This window comes from Hemitrygon akajei, chromosome 19, assembly GCF_048418815.1.
Source record: "Hemitrygon akajei chromosome 19, sHemAka1.3, whole genome shotgun sequence".
In the NCBI taxonomy this organism is placed as follows: domain Eukaryota; kingdom Metazoa; phylum Chordata; class Chondrichthyes; order Myliobatiformes; family Dasyatidae; genus Hemitrygon; species Hemitrygon akajei.
Genome location: NC_133142.1, coordinates 45,164,152 through 45,179,888, shown reverse-complemented (window position 1 = coordinate 45,179,888; position 15,737 = coordinate 45,164,152). Strand labels below are relative to the sequence as shown.

General features: G+C 41.4%; 1 protein-coding gene across 1 annotated transcript in view; it reads left to right on the top strand.

The window, feature by feature from the left end:
* lmcd1 (LIM and cysteine-rich domains 1) overlaps nt 1–15,737 on the top strand; it is a 62,613-nt gene that overhangs the window by 32,229 nt on the left and 14,647 nt on the right. Inside the window, exon 4 of the mRNA XM_073072443.1 lies at nt 12,753–13,127. Coding sequence (XP_072928544.1) covers nt 12,753–13,127 — 375 coding nt within the window. The remainder of the gene's footprint in view (nt 1–12,752; nt 13,128–15,737) is intronic.

Here is a 15,737-nt window from a genome sequence, read left to right as displayed (position 1 = left end):
CCTCTGTTCTAAAATGTAATCCCTCTGTTTTGAGGCTATGCTCTCTAGTTCTGGACACTCCCATCACAGGAAACATCCCTCCCCATCCAGTTTATCTGGTCCTTTCAACGTTTGGTAGGTTTCAATGACATCCCACTGCTTTTCTCTAAATTCTAGTGTGTACAGGTCCAAAGCTGCCAAATGCTCTCAGCATGTTAACCCCTTCATTTCCTAAATCACCTTTATGAACCTCCTCTGGACTCCCTCCAATGATTACACATCCATTTTGAGATAAGAGGCTCATCACTGTTGACAATACTCCCAAGTGTAGTCTGACTAGTGTCTTACAAAGCCTCAGCATTATCTCCTTGTTTTTACATTCTATTCCCCTTGAAGTTAATGCCAACATTGCATTTGCCTTCTTTACCAGAGATTCGACCTGCAAATTAACCTTCTGGGTATCTTGCACGAGGACTCCTAAGTCCCTTTGCACCTCTGATGTTAGAATTTTCTTCCCATTTAGATAATAGTGTGCAATTTTGTTCCTTTTACCAAGACCTATTATCATACATTTCCCAACACTGCATTCCATCTGCCACTTTTTTGCCCATTCTTCCATTTGTCGAAGTCCTTCTGCAATCCCATTGCTACCTCAGTACTACCTACCCCTCCACCTATCTTTGTATTATTTGCGAACTTTGCCACAAAGCCATCAATTCCATTATCTAAATCATTGACAAACAATGTGAAAAATAACAGTCCCAATACTGACCCCTGAGGAACACCACTAGTCACTGGCAGGCAACCAGAAAATGCCCCCTTTATTCCCACTCGCTGCCTCCTGTCTGTCAGCTATCTAAGCCAGTATCTTTCCTGTAATGCTAAGGGATTTTATCTTGTTAAGCAGCACCTTATCAAATGCCTCTGAAAATTTAAATAAATGACATCCACTGCCTCTTCTTTGTCCACCCTGCTTGTGACTTCCTTGAAGAACTCTAACAGATTAGTCAGGCAAGATTTCCCTTCACAGAAACCATGCTGACTTTGACTTATTTTATCATTAGTCTCCAAGTACTCCAAAGCCTCATCCTCAAAATGGATTGCTTTTTTTAAACTGACACAAATGACAGGCTAAGAGAATAATTCACTGGGAAAAAAAAACTGCAAACTGGAATAATAAAGGGTTAGGTAAAGATAACAGTTGGTGAACCTTGTACTGATTTTAATGGTTAATGGCTCAAAATCCAGAAACCAAATTCCATTTGGCAATTAGACTATGAGTAACGTGCATTCATGTGACCAAACATTGGACTTCTGCTTGCTTCCTGTTAAGCAGCATGCATATCAATTAAAAGTGATTATGTACTTGTCTGTTAATCCTCTCATCAGATTGGAATGGAGGTAGAAATATGGAATCTAGCAGGAAATCCTTTCCCCGGGATGTCAGTGATAAATTGACTGCTTCAGTTGTCTTACTCACTAAGCACATTAACAGTGCAGGACTTTAAAATGAATCAGATCATGGCACTGCATAATCTGATTTAATTGTGTAGTCAAAGCTCACGTTTGTCCTCGGTGTGGTATTTCCCTTGCTTTACTTAGTTGCATTCACTCGGCCATTGACAATCACTCTCAATGTGAAAAATGCAACAGTTTTAGAAAGACAGAAAAGTTACCTAACCTGATATTGCAAAGCAAAGTGATTTAAAGAGAAACTGTAAGTTCTGCCTGTAAAGCAGGAGAGGGAGAGGTTCTGTGCCTTCAACCTGATTATCGCCCAGTGTCCTTCAGAAATTGTTTCTCCCTTGATTTGGTTTGGAAACTTAAGCTACATTTAACTGAAGATCTCACACATATCTCACCCAATTCACCTTCCTAACTTTACGCTAGATGCCTGACGGGAGCTTCACCCAGTAGAGCATGGCTTCAAGCCACACCCCTAACCTTCTCCAGTCGGAGGACAGAAGTGTAGATGGGATGGTGATTATGGGTCCTATTCTCAACTGGAGGCAAAAATTCCCACAGCCAAATATGGTGTTAATGAATAACAGCAAGGTGTGGGACACAGGCTTTATTTTGTTTACCTAAGCTAGGTATTTTAAGGTGTTCTGAAATACCTCAACGATTTTTCCAAGATGTGACCTATTAACTCAGTACATACAGTGGGATAAATATGGGCCTTCTGATCTCTAGTGCTCTAGACTAAACAAGTCAGTCCACCACAAGTCAAATACATAACCATGCCTAAGGGTTTCTCATCCATTTTTCTCTTGGCTTTGGAAGTTTAACTCTGTGAGGTACAGCTGAGCTTAAGGCTTGAAATGCTTACTTAAAGGGAACAGAAATAAAACCAAAAACTAATGTAAATACTTAAACAGCTCAGATTGGATCTGTGGAGACAGAAATAGAATAAACGCTTTGAGTCAATGACCCTTCATTAGAAATGGAGAAATGAGACAACAATTTGTAGAGAGTGCAAAGATGGAGAACAAAGAAAACATTTGTGTACAGGAAAAGAGCAAGGTTGTCCAGGCTCTCTGAGCCAAGAACAAAGAAGACAAAATAATATTTTGGGGCACATTGAATGCACATACAGCCATTGCTGGGAATCTGAAAGAAGGACATACCCAACATAAAGGAAAAAGCAAAATGGATGACTTTGCACGAGAGATGGCAAGCCCTGACACAAACAGAAAAGGCTGGTTATCGGAAATTGTTGAATTCAATGCCAAGTCCCAGGGCATGCAAAGTGTCCGTTGAGGTTCATTGATGTCAATGATTGCAGAATCTTTAAAAAATATCATTACTAATATTGTCCTTCAGTTAGAAGGCACCTTTGAACTCAGTTTTTGAAAGTTTGGATTATGGAGCGTTGTCTGGGTGTGAAGTTTGTCCTGAGATTCCCCCTCCTGTGTGAGAGCTGCATTTGAAGTCTGTGTGATGGAACACTGCCTGCAGCTTCTTTAGATTTGTTCAAAGCCGTATAAGTTGAACAGCTGCCATCTGCCTTTGGTTTTTATGAGTCTCTGTGGTGGTCATTCTGCTTATTGGGAGATTATCAGGATCACTGCAGCAGTGCTCGTATCAAATCCGCCTTGATTAATAGCCATCTAATGCTACCTTGAATTTCTAAAAGGGATCAGTGATGTCATTGAATCAAATGATCGCTGTAAGTGATGGATCTTGTGCCATTATCAGTATGAATATTTTGTGACTGATCTGGCAATTTGCCAAATTTCAGATTAGATGAATCATTCTCAAATGAAATTCCAGCTAAGGAATGCTGCAGAAGTTTTAAATGCACTTTAGTTAGTGATTCTCTTGAATAAATTCGTGTTTTTACAGCTTGGAGTATAGTCGCCTGATCTAGTTCGAAGTGCCAAGAGGCCCATATGCTCTGATCACCACATTATATATTATGTATGTTTAGCAGATTAATGGCAATCACTGGGAAATTGAAAAATTGATTGAATATGACCATCAGATTTTTATATTCCCTTGCGCCCTCTTGCCCTCTCACCCTCTGTTTGTCACTCTGTCGCCCACAGTCTGTCACCCTGTCACTCACTCTTTCTTCCACTGTCGCACTCTGACCCACACATTCTCTCACTCTTTCACCCACACATTCTCACTGTCTCCCGCTCTCTTTTTCTCTCCATCTAGATAAAACCTGCAGTTATCACAGTTCTGTATAGCTAATTTCGGGCATAACAAAAGTTAGTAGCCAGCGAACTAATTTATCTGGTCTTTTCCTGAAAGAAATGTCATTAATAAAATATAACAGCATCTCTTGTTTGGCAGGAACTTCTACGTTTCTTCTTCAACCTTCCTTTCTCTCTGTTTTGGCAGTTTATTCTATAAATTGAACAGTCTTGTTAATTTAATGATTTTTTTGAATATTAATGCAGCTATTTTTTAAAACTGCTAGCAATGGAGAAAGAGACTCAACCTATTCATATGTAAATGCACTAATCTGTCACCTCCCTTCATCAAAAAATACAAAGAGAAAGCCAGTCATTTGGGGAGCTGGATATTCAAATGTTTCTGTCTGCAAACCAATTAACCCCGAGAAGACCTTTGAAATTTACAGAAATTAAGCTGGTAGCCTTGTGGCTATCTTTAAAAACATCTCTGTTGGTTTAACAGCGGAGTTCAATGGTGTGCATTACATATTCTTATATTTCTGCAGCTAGGATAAATTATACATCTATCCTATAATACTGCTGGAGAGCCCTTCAGTGAACATTAAAAATAAATAGTGTCATTTGTTCCTAGTTATTTGATCTTGGCAGAGATTGCTATGGTGTTGTTGCAATTTCCCACGGACCCTTAGGTGCAAATCAGGGTTGCACTCCTAGTCCCAGATGACTCCCACCTGGCAACACATGAGTCTGGAGATTGTCCACATTGTTAGGAATAACAAGGCTAGAATCCATAATTACAAATACCCAGTACTTTTCTCTGGAAATGCTGTCCATCAGATTTTTATGCTTCAGTGTAACTAAAACTTCTATGTATGCACAGTTGAAAGGTTGTAGGCTAAGATACCAACTGTAAACTCCATTGCAGGACTTGTAGTTTTTCACAAATAAAACCTAAGGCACTTTAAGTTTAATGAAACCCGCAACACATTTTATTGAGCTAGAAAACCTAAACACAAAAGCCGGCTAAGAATCTTTAAGCAAGAACATGGTTGTGAATTATGTAGATTTCTCCCAATTACGTTGCCCTACACAGGCCCCCCAGAATTCACTAAGACCGGCATTGTGAGCCTGTCTGGACAGGCTGTCTGACAGGCCACCTGGCTCAGGTCCTGTGTTCCACGCGTGGAAGAACAGTAGGTGCCTCTGGCACATCCAGAGGTGTGCTGATGTGCTCATGGTCATGTTGTGATGCTAGCTAGGAGCATGGAGCAGAATACTCCAAATCTTGGTGGGCCGGTTTAAGTTGATCTACCGAAATATATTCAGGTTTACCCCTCTTACTTATGATAAAAGACTTGTCTGCCTGTTCCAAAATGTGGAACAGGCCATCATAAGGGGGCCTAAGGGGATGCTGCTGTGCATTATAGCAGGTAAAGATAAATGAGGCAGAATGTAGGTCAACAGGAACCTAAGAGTGCTGTACACCATGAGGGGAGGTAGGAATAGGTGAAAAGAAATTGAATTTACTGAGGAGGGTAGAAGTCAGTTGAGAGGCCGACCAGATGATTGTGGTGTCAGGAATGAAATTACCTGGCACTCGTAATGGTTGCCCTATACTAACTCTGCCATGGACAACTGCAGCTTCTCTTTTGGAGCTGTTCTGAGCCCCAGCAGGACCCATGGGAGATGATCATACCAACACTTCCTCAATCAGGGATGCTCTCAGAGCACATAGGTAGCTGATTGTAACCCCTAACTAGATCGACTTTGGAGAAAGTTAACTTCTCAGCTACACGTGCCAAAAAATTTGGATTTGTGGAACTGGATAATGATTGAGGTTGGTGCACCCCTATTGTCGGTAATCAACACACAAGGCAGCAACTACCGTCGGACTTGGGGACCATATGGAAAGGTGAAGCCCAGGTGCTATTTGACCTGCGCACAATGCCAAGTCTTTCCACGTTGGCAAACTCAGCCTTGGTTATCTTGGTCCAGTCTATGTGCGCGGGCATGGGCTGGTGGGCCAGTAGTGAGAATGTGGGGCCTAATTCCATGCTTTGCGACTACAGTAGAGAATGTGAGCTTGGTGATGTTTGGGAATTCTCCCAGCAGTTGAGTAAATTCACATGCAGTGGTGCGTGCGCTTGACAGAGTCATTGTGGGGAACTTACTGGAGAAGCAGGGTAACGACCCAAAGTCCTTGATATCCACAAGCCAACGGTTCTTCAGGTTGACTAATAGTCCTTGGGCACACAGGGAATCAGCACTGAGCAGAGGTCTAGCCACTTTAGCCAGGGTGAAGTCCCGTGTATAACATCACCCACTGAAGCAAAGTTTCACCCTTTGTGTCCCATGAGTCTGGATCCTGCTACTGTTGGTGGCCTCCAGCGAGGGTTTGGTGCTCTTTGCCCTCTCGTCAATAGACAATGCTGGCAGCACACTCTCTTGAGCACCCATGTCACACAGGAAGTGTTGCCCTGAAAGGGTGTCTGTAATGAACAGTAGACAACCCTGGCAGCTGGAACTCACAGTGTTCACAGACCTCTGATGTCCCGATGTGCTGGCACTGTCGAAGCTGCAAGGTGGTTGGCAGTTCCTAGCGTTTGTACCAAAGCAAACGTGCTAGGAACACAAGCACAGCATCATCTGTATCGCAGCTGAGCACATCGTTATGTTGAAGACCTTGATGACCAGGCTTATTGAAGTAGAGAAAGGAGAAGGAATGATGCACTGCTGCCTGGCTAAGTGTAGACTATCAGCCATTTTAGCAAGCTCCCTATAGTCCTCCATGGGTACATTAGTGAGGGCAATGCAAACTCGATCAGGCATCTGCTACGTGAAGAGTTCTTTAAAAATAAAACAAGGATGGCGATTTCCCAGGAGAGACAGCAGCAATGTCTCAGGCATTGCTGAGACCTGGCAAGGAGAGCAACTGTTATGTACGCTCAGACTCCGATAGTTCAAAAGTCTATAAAAGGTGAGTTTTCAGCGATTGATATTTATCATGCTCTGGCAGGTGTTCAAGCAGACTTACCCCTCTCACAGCTGTGGAGTTACTGAGCGCCGCTACCATATGGTAGAATTTGGCGTCAGCAGTGATTTCTCGTAGAGTGAACTGGACTTCAGCTTGTGTGAGCCAAGGGACGGCATTTTGCTCCCAAAACTCCATCAGTTTCAAAGCAACTGCCTTGGCTAGCACGTTCAATAATTCGGGAATTGCCCTAGATCATGCGGTCACCAGTGTAGCTTTTCATAAATAAAACAAAGAGAGACGACTTCTATTTAACAAAACCGGCAACACATTTTATTGAACTCCAGAACCTAAACACAAAAGCACAGCAAAATTCCTTGTCAGACCAGCCTCTCAAAGTGAAACCCTGACTCAATTTTGGTGGTCGTAAATTATGTACATTTTTCTCAATTATGGGACTCACCATTGGGTCGATTGGTAGAGCAGTGAAGTGGTCCAGGTGCATTTCAGTTTACCCCATGGAACAATGGGATTTGAATGGGGTCTCTAACTCTATAATGGTGTGGAGCTGTTGGGGAAACAGTTCATTTAGACTAAGTAGTGAGATCAAAGTTAGGAAGATGTGGTAAGTCCAAGAGTGAGACAAAGATGGAGAGAAATGTAGGAAATAATGACAGGACAGAATATAATACTAATAAAAATAATAGAAAAAAAATGAAAGCCTCAGTTTTGAAGTGCACATAATGTTTGAAAAAAATGGATAAATGAATTGAGAGTACAAATAGTAGTAGAGCTACTAGGACTTGATGTATCAATCCCAATGATAAAGTCGGCACTCTCGATGTTGGCAGTGTGCTTGGAGTGGTGACGAGGAGGGTAGCTATGTCATCGGGATCATCAGGTGGGCACCCTCCTTCTTTGACGTTTTGTTGATAAGCCCACGTCTCCAGAGGGCTCAGCAGTGCTACCTGGCGTCCCAGATACACCCCCCTCAGTTCCGTACCCTCCTGTCTTCATCTTGCAGCCCAGTTGTTGTCTTTCCTTTTAATCCAAATTCAATTGCTGCTTTCCTCTGCTGCATTTGGCAAGGACTTGATTGCTTGTTGGAAGGAGACACCACTCACCCCCACTTTCTTCAATAGACTGGTCGTAGACGTAGCAACGAATCCCCTGCATCCCACTTCTACAGGGAAAATCTTGGTCTTCCAGCCGTTCTGAGCAGCTTCAGTTGCCATTTCAGAGTACTTGGTCTTTTTCCTCTCATAAGCTTCTTCAACGCCATCTTCCCATGGTACTGTCAATTCCACAACGTATGCCAGCTTGGCTGTTGTGGACCACAGGACTATGTCTGGCCGGAGTGGTGTAGCCACAATGTCTGGGGGAAACACAGTAATGAGTGTGATTTTATTGTTGTTACAGAGCCATGCCTGCAGTTTGACAGATTAGGATCTGAACGTTGATGATATGTGACATTTGCGAAGAAAAGAATGGAGGTGGGGCTCAAAACAGAGCAATGGCCTAAGTTCAGGAAAAGGAATTTGGGTGGAGATGAGAATTAATAAAGGCAGGAAGTGTTCAGGCTGTTGAGCAATAATCTCAAGGTAGGTCAGAGTATAAACAAGGAAATAAACGAGCTTGTTAGAAAGATGCATCAATAGCCTTGGCCTAAAAAAATAGCCTGGAAATAATCAGATAAGCACAGGAAGCCTGAATTAAGAATTCATACAGCATTTATTATATAATTTATTGGAACAACCCATCCTGGAGCTAACCAGACCCAGAGGCCAAACCAAAGTTGAAAGTAAATTTAATATCATATGTCACCATATACAACCCTGAGATTCATCAATGCAACAGTTCTACATTCTTGATGGAGGATCATGACCCAAAGCATAAACCATCCTTCTGACTCCACAGATGCTGCCTGACTTGCTGAGTCTCTATCTCGGTTTGATTTCTGATGCTCCAGGTGATAGCATATTAGGAATGCTATATTAGGTATTCTGTTAAAGATCAAAATAATTATTGATCTCAAAGTAAAAGCTCCCTCTTGGAACCTGCAAATCATAATATGATTAATATTTACTATCAGTCTGAGGGAGAGAGAAATAGATCTGTAACTAATCTGCCCCTACCATTCTGATTTCTCTTTTTTCCCAGTCTTGATGAAGGCTCTTGGGCCGAAATGTCAACTGTTTACTCTTTTCCATAAGTGATGCCTGGCCTGCTGAGTTCCTCTGGCATTTTGTGTGTTTGCCTATAACTATGTAAAAACAGGTTGTAGGTCAGAAGATTGGGAAGAATATAAGCAAATTAATATGGAAGGAAACAGAGTACAAAAAGCTAACTAGAATAGTAAACTGCAAATAGTAATAGTTATGGCAGGTACTTTTAAGAGTTATAAAAGTTGACTGAATGGAAGAGTTAGAGGAATTAATAATAGAAAACAAGCAGATAGCAGTTGAACTGAACAAGTACTTTGCAGCATTCTTCCCTCTTGAAGATAAAGTGACATTCCAGAAATAGCTGTAATCAGGAACTGGTAGGGAGGGAAGAGCTCAGGAAAAATGCACTCACCAGGGGCGTCTACTGAACAAATTGTTGCAGACGCAGGCTGACAGCTCTAGGGTCACGGTGGACTTCATCTGTCTCTTAAAAGAAATGGAAAATTCCATTACATTGGAAAGTATTGAATTCAGTTCCATTATTCAAAATGAAAACAAAGCATAAACCAATACCTTAGAGTTACAAGAAAACTGTTAGAAGCTATTAAAGATATTATAGCTGGGCAGATAGAAAAAAAATCAAGGCAATCCAGCAATGTCAATTTTTTTTGCGAGAGAACTCATGTTTGATAAGCATTGAAGTGCTTTTAAGAAATAAGGGAACTAGTGGAAGTTCATGTTATAGCAGGTAATATATTGGTGTGGATCAAAGATTGTTTCTAGTTAGCCAGCCAGAGTGTAGGTATTAATGAGTTTTTCTGATTAAAAAGACATCAATAAGTGCTGTGCCACAGAGACTACTGCTGGGGCCTAAACCTTCTACAATTTACAAAATACATAATCTTTTGTGGACACCATCAATATTGAGACCTGATTCAGAACAGAGACCAAACTGAACTTGGCTAATTATTCTTAATGTAAGGATCATTGTGTCATCTATGGCTGGTATAAGAATAAAAGGGCAGGAATAAGGTTCTGAGGTATGGTTGGCCAACTGAAATGTTAACTCTTTCTCTCTCCAAACAAGCTGCCTGACTTGCTGATTAACCCTAGCATTTTCTGTTTTTATTCCATCCCTTTGGCTTGTTAAGTTACAGATGATTCTACACTCAGTGGAAGCCCTGTGATAAGCAAAAGGTCAGATGTGCTCACATCTGGCCTCCAGCGCATTCTGTACTTGCTTGCTCTGGTGCATGGGCGCAGAATTTCGGAGCAGGCTGCTATTCACGGTGCAGCTGGCTGCAGGTTCTCTGTGGAACCATCAGTGTGATCGAGTCTAATGAATTACCGAACTCCAAGTAATGGTATCCATTTTTTTCAAGAGAACAGATGCAAAAAAAAGTGCATGTTTAAAAGATTCACAGTAAATTTGAAATAAAAACAGAAAATGCTGGAAGTTCTCAGCAGGTTACACCGCCTCTGTGGGAAGTAAAACATAGCAAACATTCCAGGTCACGGATCCTTCATTCTTTTGATTTTTCACAGTAAATTTGAGTTTCCTTCAGCTATACAAATTAAAATAAATACTGTGATAAGCCAGCATGAAGAGATATTCATTCCTGCCTTTTGCCTTTGTAGATTATTTGCACATGGTTTAATTGTTTCTTTAGGTCACCAGGAGTTGTAAATCATGTTTTCTTGGCCCTCAGAACTATATTCCGCAACATTTCACATAAGATCTCTTTGGTACTTGTCTGTGCCACATGTGTATGTGCTGGAAGAGCAGATGTACAGCACTGATCTTCCTTCAGTATTTTAGCATAATTTATTTTCATTCCTTGGGCTATAAGGAAGTTTTAATGTCCAAGTAGATGGTGGCTGATCTGGACGGTGTATGTCACCATTGGGCCTGCTGCTTCTTTTCGTTTAGCTCCATGGTGACTTGGGAAGAGTGCAGAATACTTGAAGTGTCTTGGTAGGATAATCTGAGAAGGCTGCGTGGGTTTGGGCAGAGAATGTGCTGTGAAAACACTCCCTCAAGGGCAGAGCTCGCTGGCATTGCCTTACATTCTGCGTTTTTAGTGCTCACTAGCATTGGGTATTGTGACGTAGCTGGGCAACCATAGCAAGTTGAAGAAGTCAATCCAGCCTCTGCACAAAACCACAGCACTTTAGTGTGAGGAATTTATGGCCGGCTGTGGAGAAATCCAGGTAAATAGTTCCTGTTATTGTTAGTGTAAAATCTTCAGCATGTCACTGCTACATCACAATGTTGCATAGCAATGTGTACAGTAAGTTCAGTGTCTCAACTCCAGCCACCCATGTACAGTCCCGACCTCTGGTACTTTCAGTGTGGAGTTTGGATGTCCTCACTGTGGCTAAATAGGCTTCCCACTGAGTGCTGTGGTTTCTTCTCACATCCTAGACATTCTGGTTAGTAGGTTCATTGGCTACTGTGATCAACCTCCAGAGTAGTAGGATGTTAGGAGAATTGGAAGTTGATAGGCCTGTGATGCAGAACAGGGTGGTAAGTAGGACATTTGGATTATTCTGAGAGGACGCAGAGACCTGATAGGATGAATGACCTCCTTCTATGTCAAAGTTTGCTTTAAATATCCCACTCTATTATGCCGTGGTTCAATGTCAGGATATATCTAATATATCAAACATTATCTACAAAGACGTTATGGGGAGGGGAAGCCATCCAATCATATTGACCTCCAGATGGGAAATCTGCCCAAGTAAAAGAATGATTATTTAAGACTCATTGCCATGCAGATGTTCAGAGTTCCCATCTGAACCTTGGAGCCTGAAATGACATTTTATGCAGTATTTGAAATTCTCCAGTTCTGTGGTAGTGATGGGGAAACCACAACCTGATTTCCGTGTGTGGCTGCTATCCAATAACTCCCAAAGGGCGACCAGCAGCAGACTGTACTTCACAGAGGGCTCTCTCGCGGACAAGGTTCAGAGATGGTCACTGAGATACTTGGTCTCCTCCTCCCAATCTAAGCGCAATCCACAAGCTTCCCAAATGACTTGACTGTTGCCCAGCATTAGACAGATATAAAGAAAATTGCTGTTTTTTTTTAATTTTCCATTTGTTCCCTACCTGTTGAGTAACCAGCAATATGGAGAACGTAGGATTCCCCTGGAGGCAACTCTCAGTTTGCACCCTCTCATCATGGAGGAGTTACCATCCCAATCCTGCCAAACTCTAGTCCAAGGTGCAGTCAGGAATTCTGAAAGAGGTCAGGTGGCACTTGGAAAAGACAGGAAGCAGAGAGACTGCATGGAGAAGAGAAAGCTGCTAGTTCAATTTCCCCTTTCCCAGGAAAACCCATGTGTCAACATGGGATTGGGAATTATGGTACAGAGTTACTTATTCTTTTTAAAATGCCTGGACAGCAGCCAATAAGGATATTTCCTGATAATATATTTGCAAAATCACATCCACTAACTCCACTCCAAATCTGTGAAACCTTGGGCAGCTCATTTTCAGCCTCTAATGATTATCTTAGAGCCAAAAAACTGTCTGGCTATAATGATAAGAATTACCGTATAAAATCATTTATCTGTAATTGATCTGTTGTAACATAACATTATCTTCAGTAGGACACACAAGAATAATCAGCACGGATTTACTTAGAAAATATGGCTCAGGGACTAAGAATGTATTAAGAGAAAGTGATTTCTCATTTAATATAAATGTACAGTGTAATCGGCACAAACTGTTCCAAACAACACAATATTTGTAGAATTCCACGAATACATCAGAATGAGTAATAAGCAAGCACTACCACTGGCAATAATTTATGACCATTTATAGTAAAATATCACAATTTAACAAAAATAATTCTAAAACTTGAAAAGACGGGTGAATGAAATAGCTGTTTTATACTTATGTACAATGCAGTTAAATTTTGAGCAATTAAATCCATATGTTTGCTGTTATAAATCAGAGGTCATTTTTTCTGTCTCTCCCTTCATCAGGCTATTCATTATATGGATTTCATTCCAAAGGAAATGCAGCCAATTGCTGGAACCGAAGGGGCCTATTATCGCCGTAAGCAACTAATGAGGCAGCTGCCTGCCTATGACCAGGACCCCTTTCAGTGTCACGCCTTGTCAGAGAGTGAAGTGAAGAGCATGCAGGAGTTTGTCAGAAAGTACAAGAGTGACATGCTGGGAGTTGGAGAAGTGGCACTGCCTGGCCAGGCAGCTAGTGCCAAACAAGATGCCAACCAGCAGCAGAAGGCAGAAGCTAAGGAACAATTTGCCAATGGCAAAATAGCAAAGGAGATACCACAGGCCACCCCAGCTGCATCCAATGGGACACTGGGAGAATCCCAGCAGAAAGACAACTATGTGAGTGACCATTATTAATTGTTTTTATTTTGTTAACAACTTACTCAGCAAAATTGAAAGAAAATATTTGTGAATCCTGTTCACCCTCATGTGAATCTATCTCAAATTCTCTAACTTAAAACAAGTACTTATCTTGGCATAGGTATAAGCAAGGAACAATAGCTGTGCTATAAGAATGATTACACAGTTCATCACTTAGATCTCAGTTTTGTGCATAGACAAAATGCAACCACAGATATAAAATGTCTTTTTTATCTTTTCTATGTCTTTCAAGTTCTCTGCCTATCATGTGTATAAGCTCTTCTTCCTTTCCCTTTTCGTTCTTTCCTCTCTTTGCCACTGCATACAATAAACAACATAATTGAGAATTCAACTTGCTTACAAGAGACATAAGCCAAAGTCATCAAAGTCATCCAAGATAGAAGGGTGGCATGGTAGTGTAGTGGTTAGCACAGCGGTTTACAGTACCAGCAAACCAGGTTCAATTCCCATCCCTGTAAGGAGTTTGTACATTCTCCCTGTGATTGCGTGGGTTTCCTCCATTGCTCTGGCTTTCTCCCACAGTCCAAATCTGTACTGGTGGGTAGGCTAATTGGTCATTGTGAATTGCCCTGTTATTAGGCTAGGATTAAATTGCTGGGTGGCGCGGCTGGGAGGGCCTATTCTGTGTCAATAAATAAAAATAAATAGAGCCTATCTTCTTTATTTCTTGATTTTCTGATACCACCTTAGCTATTGGGCTGTGAGACTGACAAGCTCTATAATTTAACTGGCCTACATTCAATTGATCTTTCAATAGAATGAGCAGTGTAATGACAGGGGGAACATGGCTTAGCTCTTTAATCATAAACTATCAAGTTCAAGATCAAAGGATCTTGTACTGCCATGGGTCACTGACTTGTGATTTTATTTATTTTCCTTCAGTCATTTCGAATACTGTTGACCGGAACCCAGCCACACACATCCAATTATTTTACAGACATAACATGAAAACATAATTTCTTTCAAGGAAAGTGGTAATCTATTGTTTACCTTTCTGGACACGCCCCTCTGCTGACTGCTCCTGTGGCTCCTCCCGCAGACCCCTGTATAAAGGTGATTGGGGCACTGCTCCTCCCACAGTCTTCAAAATGGCCGTGCCCGTTTTCGCTATTAATAAAAGCCTATCATTTTGTACTCTACTTCCAGTCTCCTAGAGTTATTGATAGCGCATCAAGGAAGCTTCAGAAAGAACAGGGAAGTCAATGGACTAAGATTTCCCTTTGGATTTGACCAGGCAGAGGTTCACTCTTAGGTGTGGATTGAGGAATTCTCAAGGTAGTTGAAAGCTTACTGTAGAAGCTGTGTATTCGCATTGTATCTTGTACAGATTTTCTCTTCATTCTTTCACCCTATTCTCTCAAAGGTAATGGACTGTAAATCCATCAGTCAGCACTACAGCCTTCTAGTGCCTAAGCCTCCCGGGCCAGTTCATGTCTTTTTCATAGGCAATTAACAAAATGACAACTTTAGCATAGTGATAGTTGAAGGTTGACCCTTATGTTCTGTACCTGCAACATGATGAATTACATTAACATCTAAAGCAATATATACACTCAGAGGCCACTTTATTAGGAGTACCTCCTGCACTTAATAAAGTGAATGAGGACCCCTCTCAATCAATGTATTTTTAATTGTTCTGTGCTTGATTGCCTGCAGGAATTATCTCCTTGGAACCAAAACAGGCAGTTCCCAAACAGTTGTCCTAAATTGTCAACCAGGCTGCTATGCTCACTATCTAAATTGCCACCAAATGGCCATATACAACTTGGGATGAGCATTCAAAAAATTGCATGTTAGCTAGAAGAAAGCCTCTTCAGGTTAAGGAAGGAAAAGAAATGGGCCATTATCTGCCAATCTTGCAGATTTTCTCAATGCATCTCTCTTTTCAACCTTGGGAATCCTTATACTATAACCTTTCAGGTTTGGCAGACTTCTTTCTCCGTGGAGATCTTCAAGGTTTTCTCTCAATAATCCGGCTCTAATTGTGGGTCGACAAATAGGATTTTATTTTCACTTTCTGAAAGCATTCTGATTGTAAGTTTTCCCTCTAATTTGTAAAATACAACCTTTTCAAGGAAACAAAAGTTTATCTTCCACTACTAACCTAATGTTATAAGTTTACAACCGTATTTGTGTGCTGCTTCTTTGACAATCTCCATGGGAGGTTCTCAGTGGTCAATTATACAGATGAATCAAGGGCTGGGAGAGCCATGGTGTCCATTTGCTTTAATGAAAGATTTGAAATAGATACCTTGATATAAAAAGTCTAATGCTTATGTGTTCTGGAGCATTCAATTTACACCTTTGTGCCTGTCCTATTTGACCCCCAGCATCAAGAATATAGGACACGGTTGATCTATCTTTTGTTCGAGCCACTTCTACTAGTTAAAGTCATAGTCATAAACAGCACAGAGACAACCCCTTCAGCCTATCTAGTCCATGCCAAACTATTATTCAGCCTGTACCATCAACCTGCACCAGGACCGTTGCCCTCCTTTCTCCTTCTCCAGCCATCTACCTATCCAAATTTCTCTTAAATGGTGATTTCAATCCTGCATCCACCAATTC